This window comes from Xiphophorus maculatus, chromosome 19 (assembly GCF_002775205.1).
Source record: "Xiphophorus maculatus strain JP 163 A chromosome 19, X_maculatus-5.0-male, whole genome shotgun sequence".
Lineage (NCBI taxonomy): Eukaryota > Metazoa > Chordata > Actinopteri > Cyprinodontiformes > Poeciliidae > Xiphophorus > Xiphophorus maculatus.
In genome coordinates this window covers 21,569,122-21,583,411 of record NC_036461.1, presented here as the reverse complement: position 1 = coordinate 21,583,411, position 14,290 = coordinate 21,569,122, and the positions used below count along the sequence as shown (strand labels likewise).

General features: G+C 42.0%; 1 protein-coding gene across 1 annotated transcript in view; it reads right to left on the bottom strand.

Moving 5' to 3' along the window:
• The window catches only part of gfra4 (GDNF family receptor alpha 4), a 179,742-nt gene that overhangs the window by 19,207 nt on the left and 146,245 nt on the right, over positions 1-14,290 (bottom strand). Inside the window, exons 4-6 of the mRNA XM_023352347.1 lie at positions 6,616-6,955; positions 4,043-4,152; positions 2,763-2,897 (exon numbers count right to left, since the gene is read on the bottom strand). Coding sequence (XP_023208115.1) covers positions 2,763-2,897; positions 4,043-4,152; positions 6,616-6,955 — 585 coding nt within the window. The remainder of the gene's footprint in view (positions 1-2,762; positions 2,898-4,042; positions 4,153-6,615; positions 6,956-14,290) is intronic.

Sequence of the window (14,290 nt, the reverse complement as noted above, 5' to 3'; positions counted from 1 at the left end):
CCCAAAAAACTGGCTAAGCCTGGTGGTAGGGGGCGCTAGAGCAGACCACTGTGTTTTTGTGTTAAAACTTGTGAAGTTACAAAAATTCGGAAGCGTACGAGCAGACGTCTATAATTTGAAAATAATAGTGTGTGAGGCCAACGGGCAGTTCCAGGGACGGCGCAGATGGTTTGCACCTCAGTTCAATGCATCAACTACAAACCTAGCTTAATTCATCTTTACTGTCTCTGTTACTGGTGCATAAAAAACTATTTAAAATAAACAAACAATGCGTAGCCTGGTGGCCCATCACGCTTACAATCTGCTGGAGGAAACCCTGCGTGTAGATCAAAATTCTTAGCACTACTTCTGACAAAAATGAAGATTTATAAAAGATCACAACCACAGACTGGTACAGCTTTCGGATCTGTTCTGCTCTGTTCGATGTTAGAAGACTAATATATCCCAGTAAGAGCCTGAAATATGATGAACTACCCAAACCATGTTGGGAGTTAGACATTGTCCTAGAGGAGATCGGTGTCTTTATAAGAGGTAAGGTTAGAACGTCATCGGTTTTTGTTTTAGTCCATCATGTAACAGGTTTATGTTTTTGTATATTTGGTTTTCTGTGATGGTTTTCTGGTGGCTTCAGCTACTTTGCAGCTGCACTGCCTTTTCCCATCTCCACTCCTTTCCTCATTAACTCACTTGACTTCATTTTATAATCACCTTCCGCAGCATCTCGGGGTTTTATTTTCCATTAAGCCACCAGTTGTCTGTGTTCTTGTCACGCTGCTGTTCACTGGGTTGCCACAAAGTTCAGATTTGTTCCTCAACTTACTGCAGCTATAAAATTATTTATAAAAGCAGACATAGGTGAACTTGAGTTGCCTTTAACATTGCTTCTTTAAACAAAGGCGTTAGTGGATGCATTTTCCATCTTCAATCCCAGACTGGCCATTGCCTTCCACTCAAGTCTTCTGGCACTTAGAATAACCAAAATTCATATTTCCTAACTAAGCTAAAACAAAAGTTTTGTCTAATTTAACTTCAGGCAGTGAGGGAAAAAAGTTAGTATTTTTATTCAGTGTATGTAAATATCTGGTTTCCACTGTATAATTGAATAAATTTGGTATAATTTGGCTAAAACTTATGAATTTTCTTTGTCTGTGACGACTTCAGCTTTGATTCGGTGCAATAAAAGCAAGCAGATTAAAATGAACTGAATTGCAGCTGGACACCACAGACGAGGTACTTGGGAAGGTGTCAGAACATGCAGTACCTTGAGCTAATGGAATAGCTAAAGACTGATAAGATCTTCCATGCTAATTCCACTGCAGGCTGAAAGCACACTCAGTGTTAGAGCAGCACTAAGAACAGGCAAACAAATCCCGTCTGATTTGACAAGTTACAATTTTCCTTACATGGTTATCTGGCTGCATGTTCAGCTTTCCAAGAAATGTCTTCATAGCTGCATGAGAAGAATCAGCAGGAGCTGGTGGTTAGCTGATGACTCTAAGTCAGGGGTCTCAAACTCCAGGCCTTGAGGGCCGCAGTCCTGCAGTTTTTAGATGTGCCACAGGTACAAAACACTGGAATGAAATGGCTTAATGACCTCCTCCTTGTGTAGATCAGTTCTCCAGAGCCTTAATGACCTAATTATTCTGTTCAGGTGTGGTGCAGCAGAGGCACATCTAAAAGTTGCAGGACTGCGGCCCTCCAGGCCTGGAGTTTGAGACCCCTGCTAAGTCAGTCCCAATTAATTTCTTCACATTTTGTCACAACAAACTGGATTTTATCAGCATCTCATGCTACAGAACGTCATCATTCTTCCAACGATTTTCAATTCTTACCAAAAATAAATTTAGGTCTAGACTAAATTTAGTCTAGACCTAAATTTAGGTCTAGACTTTGACTGGGTCATTCAAACTTATATGTTTTCATCTAAATTGTTCCATTGTACTGCTGGCTGTTGCAGGCTTTGATAGGTTTTTTTACAGGATTGACCAGTTTTGAGCTCCATCCATATTCCTGTTACTTTTCTGATTTCCTGTCCCTGCAGAAGAAAAGCTCCTCCACATGTTCTTAAATCAATTTAAAGTTGTGGTGGGACTCGATTAAAATTTTTTTAATTGAGTTCATTGCAGGGTCTGTAATTCATCGCTTTTTAATCGAAAACCATATATCGACAAAACAAGCAACATTTTCGATTCAGAAACCCTTTTTGCTGCTAGACTGTTGAATAGACATTTGAGCTCAATAGTAAAGAAATGTATTGTTTTTAATCTGCTAATTAGGCTATTTAACAATCAGATTGGTGCAAAGTTCTATTATACCTATTTAGTTTTCCAGTGTTTGGGGAACTCCTGATCATTCATGGAACCTCATTAGAAATATGGACTGTGGATGCTGACATTAGCGCTGGGACGTCTGTGCCGCTGCAGCATGTTTAGCATTGAGATGCTATTTTAGGCTTTGGTGATAGGCTAACTCCTGCACAATTTGCTCATAACACTTTTTCCAATGTCCAATCAAATTGTGTTTTGAAGCAGAATTCTTGAACCTCTGGGGGTCCCAATTCTGGGGGCTACGATTGGGTAAAGTTTAAATCGTTTCTCAATACTTGAGAGTGCAGACCTTCTTGATTTAGCAAATAAGTGTAAGAGAAGAGTCTTGTTTTTACCAGACTAGACCCTTCTAAAAAAAAACCTACAAGGTCTCTTCATAGTTGTTCTGGGTAGGTTATGTTTTGGCTCTTGCCACAGCTACTTCCTGTTACTTACTCAGACAAACGTTGTCATGGAAAAAGGCCAAGAAGTCATTGCATTGTTCCCTATGGTTGCCACTTGCTGCACAGGAGCACCAGGGTCCCACGTTGGATGTGGAGTTGTCAAGGTAGTTGGGAGTTATTGTGCTTCCTGCAACGGAGAGAAGAGAAGATGGGGCAGATCTGGATTTCTATGGGTACACTTGAGCAAAGACAGATTCTTACATCACCATGTCGGAATTGGGCCAATAGGATGCAGTGTCAGCACAATGAGTATTTAACATTCTTAGCTGTTTCTTGCTATGTAGGCTTTCCCAGTCTATGGTTTGGTCCTTACAGATTGGTCGACTACTATATGTGTAAAAATGAAACAGGATGTGCCGCTTCCGACGCAAGGCATAAAAATAAAAGAGGAGTTGAACGTCGATTTGGGTAGAACTCTGGCTGATTTAATCTCATTGTACGTAGGGCGATTAAGACTTCACTCTGATTAGAATAATCAAATAAAGGTCTTTTACGCAGTAATTTCTATCATCACCCAACACTGGCCTAATCAGGTTTAGATGGAGATGTTCATTTGCATGTAAATGTAGTCATTTGGACGGACAGTGAGAGGAATTTAAAACGGGGGGAAAAGATAAAGACGTTCCTACGAATGTCTGAGATTAGGGCTGGATGACGTGGCTGAAAAACGCCTCACGATTTAAAAGTTTTTTGGTCAATATTGATAATTGATTAGTTTTTTGTTTAAAGTACCTGAAATATTGCCAAACTAGCGACGTGACCTTTCCTGTTTTATCCAGTTTTCACTCCATGCTGCTGTTTTGTTTTTTTTATTTTTAAAGAAGTTGCGTAGCACGCTGTCATGTTGCCAGGAACTATTATAGTTAGGCATGGTATTGTTGTCTTATAACTTCTTTAAACTGAGTGGTTTCTAACAATCTTTTGTGCATTGTGTGATCACTTGTTAACTTTTTATCTAAGGTACAATAGCCATGTTTTAAGCTTCTGTTCACTCCACCTCATCATCATGTTGGGGATAATTTTCTCAAAATAGCAGTCAATAGTTGTAATTGCACTACTTTATAATGCTGGTGGCTGTGCGCATTAATCAGACCATCGATCACTGAGGCAGGCTTCTCATCATGATCCTTGATTCATTTTTTTGAGTCGCGTTCAGTGAGCTTGACAATTCTGAGCCTTTCTTGGCATAAAAAGGCCCCTTTTTTGATCCAGATTTATCACGGAGGCTGGTGCGAGTGAGCAAGAAGTGAAACCGAAAGGCTCGGTCCTTACCTATTAGGCCAGTGTATGCGAGTAGACATGATCCATGATTCTCCCTCTTGCAGCCACTGGCGCTGTGCTCGGACGCTTCGCAGTCATACTGGAACTGTGCCCAGCGGGACCTGCGGGAGCAATAACACGCCATCCATCATTCGCCGGCTGCTTGGCCACTGCACTCGTGTCATTCGGCGGTGTCGAGCACCGGCGCTTTCTCCTAACAACGGGATGTAGATCTAAAACCCACAATGCTCATCTAAATACTCCTACATCAACTCCCTCCGCTCCGCCAGAGTTCCCCCTCCACAGCACTTCCAACCCATAATCCAGTCACCTCTGGTGACATTCTTTCCTCTGTTTCCAATCTGGGCACTCTTTTCCCCCAGCCCGTTATCTTCTGGAAGGCTGCCAGACTGTAAAGAGTCAATGAGGGACAAAGACAGGCCTTGGCTCCACTCTCTAAATGCCGTCGGTGCAGTCTGGCAGAAGACACGCCTCCCCGCCAGAAATTGCTGGAATATCAGACGGATATGGATGCTGCATATGAACACTTCCACTTTGCCCTTCCCCTCCTTACCTTTTCAGCCAGCGACCCACACCACTACCCACATAACTGTCATCATCATACAAGGCTATCGTGACCATTACGTCGCATCACTGGCCACCCCATCCACGAGCACTTGCAGCAGGAATCCCTCAGGGAACTGTAGCTCTGCCTCCTGCCCTCATTTGTCATGTCAATGTAATGATGTGCATAAAACTCAAAGGGCTGTGCAGGGAGTGAAGGCAGCCTCCGCAGGCGGACACTTGATTGGTATGGGATTATGAGGGGGGCCAAGACGAGGCCTTGAGATGGGCCGTTCTCGGTCGGACGACACCTGATCGATAGCCATGACAGATGAAGTCCTTTGTCTTTTTGACATTTGAAAGGAGCCAGATTAAATGTTGGCGACGGTTTGCTGACAGAGAAAACCGACAGGACGCGTGTGAGAAGTCCTTGCTCTCGAGAGACATCCCGTATGCATCCTAATGACTTCATAGCATTTTTGATTCGACAAACTGCGATTCATTAAAATTTTCACGGCATCTAGTTTTCATTAGCACGTCACATAAACACATTTAAGGCTGTGCAACCATAACACAGTTTTTTTGCATGCATTTTCTGTCGTTTGCTCTCATGGCCAGAGGACGTCTCGGTGTTTAATATTTTGCGAGCGTCCAGAAAAACAAAACGAATCTCAAGTGATAAAGACACGGCTGCTTGTTGCTAGCTGCGTCCTTCAGAGAATGAATGCGGACTTTAATTGAGCTAATTAAATGAAGTCAACAAATATCACAACTGAGAATAATTAACCACAACTGACAGCTTGCATCTAAATGAACACATCACACTTGGCAACCAATCTTTCAGGTTGGGATACAGTTTATTCTCTAGCAGTAAATCATCCTTGAATAGAATCCTGAGCCACTCCTGACTTCCCTGTGGTCTTATTTTTGCTTTAAAGAATTTCTGCCCAGTATAGAACAAATCCAGTTAAGGTAACACCAGTCTGATAATTTTAGTTTTCTAGCTAGAGACTACAGGCGAAAGCCATTGAAACAGTGTCATTGTGGGAATCCATGCACCCCACTTACTCCTCTGTGAAGAATGCTGGCCTCCCCATTGGGGCACTGTCAGTCACCCTCATGTACACGCTACTCACACCCTTTCCCTTGCTGTCTGCTAGGCTAGGCTACAGCTAGCCCTCACAGAGCCTGTTAGAAATGATCAGGGTAGTTAGCATGACCACCAATGACATTGGATAAGCAGTTTTTCTGTGACTGTGAGTTGTTTCTCCGCTATTAGCACATTGAGTTGCGTGTATATGAGCATTATTGACATTGCTAAGGCCCTCCTCTCTTTTTTTTTCTTCCCTGACAGAGCTGTATATCTATAGATTGCTTCAGAACCACAGGGTGAATTCCAAGTAGCTCAGTTTTTGTACTTTTCCCCCCCCACAAATTATCTGTCTCATGTTAAACTGTCACGATATGCTGATGGTTTTAAGAAATATGTAAAAAAAAAAAACATATTTCATAAGACTACATACTGCTGTTTTAAAGTGGAGTATGTCATTTCTATACAGGTTTTGTGCATATTTGTTGAAATTATCATTATGTCATGACATCATGAGACAGATAATCTATGACAAACATCGATCTCCTCTTCTTCCTGGTGCTACTATTTTTGTCAGAAGAAACGCACCAATCAAAACCAACCAATCAGAGCCAGGAGGAGTGTGTTAGCATTGTTAATCATGTTTGTGTACGCGCTGCTAAATGTGCCAATGGCTGAGAAACAACTAACCATTACAGAAAAACTGTTTATCCGCCGTCATCGGTGGCAATGCTAACTAGCCTGAGCATTCACAGCAGCCTTCATTGTGACTGTGTTTATTACGGAGCAGCATGTTTGTTCAGATGACAGCAGGAACATAAGTTCTAACATGTAAACAGGCAATTGTCAACTCTTAACTGAGCTCCAGCCGTGATGCCACTTTCAGACAGCCTAAACGCAAACATTTCCGAAAACAGGGCCAAACGTCTACCTGCACACGTAGTCTTGTTTGCAGTCTCGCAGCTGAGCCAGGCAGTTAGGCTTGTCCTTTTCTTCGTACGAGCAGGACGGCACAATGGTTTGCCTGCGGCGCTCGGCGCAGGCTGTGTCGGTGCAGGGACAGAACAGCAACTCATGGGTGTAGTCGGGGGGAACGCGGTCAAAGAACTTCCTTAGCGCCTTGTTGCATTTTGGTCGGTTACATGGCCCCGAGCGGGCCGACGGCTGGATGCAGGACGAGACGTACTCTGTGCGCAGCTTTTGACACGTCTCATCTATGTTGCACGCCTTGGCGGCATCCAGGCAACGGTTCACTGTCGTTACCTCAGACTCTGTGGGAATAAAAAAAATAAATGAATAACACACACAAATGAGAGGTTAAAAACAAAGCTTTTTATCCCTCTGTGTGGCGCGTGAGAAGTTCAAATCCCAGGCAATGTTTACAAATGATTCCCAGACTTAATTGGGGCCGATCCCGACTCGCCACTCTCCCACCTCCGGACTCGGATAAAACCATAAAACTGCATCTGGAGTTAAAATCCAAAATGGCTGATTATTTGTAATAAACCTCTTTGCAATGAATATAACATGAGTGGTGTGTAAATGCTGCATGAGCTTGGGTGCTGGATGTGTTTCAGCCAAGGCCTAATAGCTGAATATTTCATTCTGCGAGGTTAATGCAGAGTGGCAGCGGAGAAGAAGGGACTCCTCCATCTCTCCAACCACACAACAAGGTCTGTAATTACTGTTCCTTCCCCTTCATCAATCTATTCATCTATCAAGCACTTCCCCCTTTACATCTGGGGCTATCCCTCAAACCCCTGATTCTCTCCTTCCCTACCCGTTTTCCTTCCGTTGTCATCCGTCTTTTTTTCCTTTCTTTTTTGCTCAGTTCCCTCTCTGTGTGCTCATCTATTCTTCCACAGCCTGCTCCATCCCTTCCTCCCTCACTACCTTCCCTGTTAATGAGCCTTCTCTGTGGAGGCAGTGAAAAGCTCCCCTCACAACCGCTGCTGTTTCGGCCGCATTATTTCCCAATCCATCATCATGTGTTCATGTTTTCTCTCTTTTTTTTTTCTTTTCTTTTTTTCCTCCCAAGAGATTCCCTCCCGCACCCTACAGTCAATACTGCCATGATGACGCTCGGCTCCTCTGGCAGATAGAGGCGCTCATTAGTTTGCTAAGTGACTGTGTTTGTGTCTCCAGGTGGATTTAACTCTGACCGAGCTGTCATATATGAAAAAAGGAGTGACCTTGGAGAGCGAGCTAGCGGCCCATCGCAGAGCGCGGGTTACTGTGTTCCTGACTTAAATGCTTGGAAGCCCACCGGCGTACACTGGTTGGACTTTGACAAATTGTTTCCTAAAGGGGCGTTAATGGCAAGGTTGCATCGTGAATGTAATTTTTTGGTCATTATGGTATTGTGCTCTTTAGATTCTTTGGGCACTTTTTTTTTCAGCTGCTATGACCGTTTATTCCGGTGCCAACATGCCGTAACAGCAGCTGTGTCGCCATCGACCGTAAAACTGCGTGAATTTGAATTTCCAAAATAAATGTTCTTAATGGAAACACGCCATCTCCAAAAAAAAAATACTTAGGTTCAAAAACGTTTCTGCACTAAGATGAGGTGGTTTTTCAGCTGTAACAAAATTTGTTAATTTAACAAATTAACAAATTTGTTTGTGCAGGGACCCTGCACTTTTCCATGGCAGTTGACCCTGACAGACGGTCAGTTAATCAAATGGAAAAAAAAATCTAATAAACCATTAATGGACAATTAATTGTAAGTTGATTAATTGTTTTCATCCGTAATTCAACCCCAAAAAACTTGAAAGAGGCTGAAGAGACTTGATACTGGGGTGGATGTTCACCTTTCAGCTAGACAGAGCTACAAGAAAATGATTTAGATGGATAACAGAATTTATTCATCCATAAAATGTGTAAAAGACAAAATAATAGAACAGAATGCATCTTTATTTTCCACCAAAGTAAAAATTTTAACTCACAAATAATAGACAGGTACAAAACTGAACCTCACCACCAAAACAACACCTATAATCACAGTAAGAACAGAGCAGTTCAGGTGAGTGTCTGAGGGCTGCTTACTTTGCTGAGCAAAGACTGCTTGTTGACATTTGGGACAAATAACTTTGTTAAAGACGCTTGTGGCCACAGAAACACAGTAACTCCTTCTGAACTTCATCTCAAGCTGAGAGAAAATGGATGTGAACAGTATGTTGATTTTTTTTTTCTCCTGGCTTTTTTCTTTCCTTGTCACGTCGATGCAAATTGGAGATGTTCCCACATATTACAATTCCCCGAGACCCAATCCTGTTTAATCTAGGCTTGTAGTCGCAGCTTAGGTAACCAAACCCGCTTATAAAGACGCTCTGTTGTCTGAAAAGTTCAGCTCGGAGTCAAGAAGAGCCCCGAGACATTTACAATGCTCAGCAGTGCAGCTGCCTGTCAAGTGAAACTAGCTGGTGCGTCAGGTTTTTTTCTCTTCTGTTCAGTTTGTAATGCTTTGCTTCCACTGTAAATCACTCGTTTTTCTTTAATTACAGCAAAATTCTAAATTTTCAAGTCCCTTGATTTACTGTTGTTTGCTGTATTTAAAAAAGTTAAATAACATTTTTGGTTTTATTTTCTTTTCCTTGCTACGTGACGGTCTTCTGTTGTATCTTTTACATACACTTTTGTACAGTGTCTATTCTCCAACAGTAATATACATATCGTGATAGACACATGGTTATTATATCAATACTTAATACATCTGATGGAATATTCACTGAAATCCCAATCCAGAACCACACAGTATTCTGGGAGATGTAGGCAGAGGAAAGACTTTAGCTACTCAACCTCTCATGGCTAGCAAAGCAAGATTAGTGGCATCAGCCGACTTACTTGCTTGTTGGTTACCTAGCAACATCCTGTTGAGTAACTTGCGCAAGTTTTGTCGCCATTCCTCATAAGGGCTAAAGAAAAATAATTAAAAACAAAACATGCTTCAACAAAAACTATTGATAAAGCAGAAAAAGTCAGTTTGACACTATTTTAGATATTTAAAACTAGCAACTAATCAACAAGTTTCGATATTGGCAATTATCTATCAACTTATATGTCTGAAAAACATCATGATATAAATGCTTCATGTCGTCCAGCTCTAATTTATCTTTTCATTTCCTATGTGATGCTTCCTTACAGCGCACTGCAGCTCATTTTAATCCCAACTTGGGGACTTAATTACTATTTGACCTGAAAGATAATTCTTCAGTTTTACTGCTGTCACAGAGAGGTAAAACAAAAAGCTGTAGACTTGTCACCGGGTTGTTCTACAGGACTCCATGACAACACGGACTTCCTTCGTGATGCTGGATCTAAACAGCTGATTTCCTTATTGCTTTAACAAGCAACTTGTTGCATCAGACACCCAACGCAAACCCAACGAATGGCGCATTTTCCCCTCAGCCAGGGAGCGTGAAGTGTAAAATTCTTGCATGAGGAAGCACAATTTGTAGCCCTCCTACGGAGCAACGATGCATTAAAGAGCTCCTCTCTGGGTGCAGGACATGTAATGTGTTTCAATAGACGCAGTCTCTCAGCGCTACTGACTGTACTGCAGTTAGCTGATTAATTGGTGCAGGGTGAAGCACTTTGTTATTTGAATACGCTTCCAAATATGACGAGCTGCAGCTCCGGCTTGCATCTTTGAAAAGGGTCATTACTCTGTTTGAGGGAGACGTGCTGTAAGGGTGGAAAAACATCCATTAATCACGCCTCCGTTGTTTTGGCAGCCGACTTGTCGAGATGCACGGCGTGGATGTCAACTTTGACCTCCTGTGTAGTTACAGGAATAAAATTTATGAGGAAGCGGTACGGCGCCAGTCCAGCCCGGCTGCAACTCAGAGCAGCGGAGGAACAACGGGTGTCACTCCAGTAAGCAACATATGTATGAGGTGGCAAGACATGACTTTGCCTTTGGTAATTAGAAATTTGCGAGACCTTCAGGAAATTCTTTAGCTATTTTCATGAAATATCAGATAAGGAGTTGGCTATTATGTTTTCATTAATTCAAGCAAAATGAACCAATCAACCCAAACCAGTCAGTGTCAGTCTAAGGAAAGATTACTTCTGAGTAGGACTGGATAATAAATCAATAACCATATACGTCGTGATCAACATGTGATCAATATCAGGAGATAAAAATATTTAATATATGGAATAGTCACTGAACTCCAATCCAGAATCACACAGCATTCTGGGAGATGTGGGCAAATGAAAGGCTTTAGCTGCTCAACCTCTCATTGAGACACCTCACACAAGGTTGGTGGCATCAACTACTCAGTCTTTGGTTACCTAGTAACAACCTGTTGAGTTACTTGTGGTTACCTAGCAACAACTTGAGTAACTTGCGCAGCGGTTTCAAGTTTTGCCACCGTTCCTCATGACTTCTTAAAAATGAAAGAAACAACGGCGAAGGCTGTGGATAAAACAGGAAAGATCATACCACCAGTTTGGCAATATTTCAGGTATTTAAACCAAAAAAAATCAATTAACAGTTATCAATATGGACTTAAATGAAATGCTAATCGTGCAAAGTTTTTCACTCAGCCCTACTTCTGAAGTGAAAACTAGACCTTTTTTAAAACTTTAACCTGCCAATACCAATTGATTCTGATTTCTCCATAGCTTCATATTTCTGTTTAGTCTTGTGCTCAACTCACATTTGTGAGCAGAACTGCTGTGGGTTGTTATACCCATGACAAACTTTGCTTTGCCAAGGCAGCATGATGGCATGGAGCAACATCTCCTTCCTTGATTAAAAGAAAAAAACTATACACCACTGCTACAGAACTGGCACAAATACAATTTATATATAACATGACTGGGCTAAATAACATGACTTCTTAATGGCACGATGAGCTAAATTCAGATGCTTCACTGAAATCAGCAGGCCAAGACACTTAAAACTGAAATAGAAACTGACAAGAATGACTTTATTAATTTTGGAACTAAGACAATAAGGCTTTTCAAGACACAGATTTTTATATACAAAAAGGAAAAGGGGGGCGAAATCAACGGCAAAAGTTATGCACCATGTCCTGCCCTTGTTTCCAGAGTACACTCTCCATCAGAAAAGGGGCGGGCTCATGAAAAACATCACACAAAGTTCAAACGCATGAAAGCAGGCTTTCACCAGTTCACCAGCAGCCCATTTTGGTATTGTGTTTAATGTTATAAGGTACAAAAACTCAGAGGGGCACAATCAGGCATCATAATTTGGAAATAGCATGTGAGGCCAAATGGGGGAGTGCAGGGACGGCACAATTGGTGCTCAACCCCTCACACCCAGTTCAATGCGTCAACTGTAAACCTATCATAATCCATCGTTACTGCCACTGGTGTAGAAAAACCTACTTAAAATAAACAACTCCTAGCCTGGTGGGAGGAGCTAAAGGCAAATGAAGCCTGGTGGCCTGCCAGGCTTATAATACATTCTGGTATTTATGGTATTTAAAGGAAAAACCTCTAAAAGGGTTTGTTGTTTTACAAACCTCCTTTATTTCCTTAAAATGAGTCGCATAACATGTCAGCAAAAATGGCGGAAGAGTATTACCGAAGCTGTACGGGGGATCCAGGCCTAAGTTGTGGAAGGTAAATCTCTACTTCCTGGTAGTTTGTTGCTGTGGTTACAGAGTTAAATGGCGCCTATATGTCGGGGGAGAACCAGCACTCTGAATGTACCTCAATACTCTCTGACACATTCAGCCACACCAGCCTGCTGTTTAGAGCAAAACACCAAGCCCTTTTATGCTGTGGGCTACTTTCCTCTGATTCATTCTTCTTGCGCTCACAAAGCTTTTCAGGCAGAACTGCTGTGCAAGGCGCAATGCTGAGAAGAATTTGCTCCCTTAGAGAATTCCTCTGTTTTTCTGCCACCCGTGGCATCAACAAGCGGCATTAAGTGTTGGAGACAATTGGCAATGAGTCTCTTGCATGGCTGTGGAGGAATTTTTGGCTGACTCCACTTTGTAGAAGTGCCTTAATTCAATCATATTGCTCTGCGTTACATTACCCCAGCTCAGTGGTCGGGTTCATGGGCAGGGCAGTTCACTTGCCTTCCCTGCTGATGGAGGTCAAGGGCGCCAGTCGAATGCTAGCTGTGGCTACAATATAGCTCACCACCATCAACATGTGAATGAATAGCTGAATAACTGAATGTAGTGTAAAGGGTTTCAAAGTCATCTAGACGTAATATAGTGCTATAAAAGGACAGGCCATTTACCATTTAAATTAAGTCCAGTCTTTGACTAGGCCACTCCAGTTAGATCAGAGTGGACGTCAGATGAGATCTTTGACCCACATCTACCAACCTAACCTAAGCTAGGGATTCAAATCTGGAATGAAAAATAACAGTAATGTGTAATTATACACATGCAAATCATTATTGCTCACTTCATTCACATCCTGACAAAACTACTATTTCCAGATTCAGGCTCCTTTCACTCCATTGTTCTGGCATCATTTATTGAAAACTTTTTGTTGCGAAATCTTAGACAAAGGAGTGTTTTCTCTCGTAATCTGTTTATCTAAAACACACTTCACCATTTCAAAGCGCAGCTGATGTCGGGCAAATAAAAGCAGATGACTTTGTGTCTCCTCTGACAGCAAGAAATGAATGACGCTCCTTGCTTGTGTGCCAGACTTTCTCCATTCCAAGTACTCAAAGAAATGAAAAGAAAACAGCTTTCTTACTACTTCGGTTTCTGTTTTCTTCTTCTTTTTGTCAATCTAATATTTATTGCTTCTTTATGCTTCGTCTTTCTGTCTGTCTGCTACCCAGTGTCTGCGCTTCCCGCTGCGTTAAAGTAAATAGGTAATTAAACTGTGCCTCGGGGGCAAACAGCCGCGCATACCAACCCCACGGCTTGCCCACAGGCTTAGAGACAAGACAAAAGGAGACTGAGGCCTGCAACTCATCAAACGCTTCACAAAGCCACCTGTGTATCCACCGCTGTGTTCTGTCAAAATGATGGAGGATAACAACTGCTTCTACTGACTCTTCCTATCCCTTGTACTGTTCCACATTTTCTCACATTACAGCCACAAGTTTTAATGTATTTCAAAAATGCATGATAATTTATTAGATTTTTTAAAATTATTATTATGTAGAGATCTAGGTACCAGAATGTGGCAAATGTTTGTGTTCAGCCCCGTTGAGTGAATGTTCGGTAGCCTCGCCGCACATTGGTCAAAATCTTAAAACACACTGGTAGCTGCGTCATGTTGAGGGGAGGCTAATTTTGCTGATGCTAATTTTGGAGTGTTGGTGGAATATTAAGTCAAGTTGATTTGTGCGGCACATTTCAGCGGCATCACAAGTCAAGTGCTTCACGCCATAAAAACATAAAACAGTCACCAATTATGAAACAAGCAATAAAGATTAAATTCAATGTTCCGACTCCAAACAGCTAGATTTTTAGACTGGATTTAAAGGAACTCAGTGGTTCTTCTGACGTGCAGTTTTCTAGACATTTGTTCCAGATTTGTGGTGCATAGAAGCTGAATGCTGCTTCTCCATGTTTGGTTCTGGTTCTGAGGATGCAGAGTGGACCAGAACCAGAAGACCTTTACTGCATACCACTCCTTCAACTTTGTATTTGTAA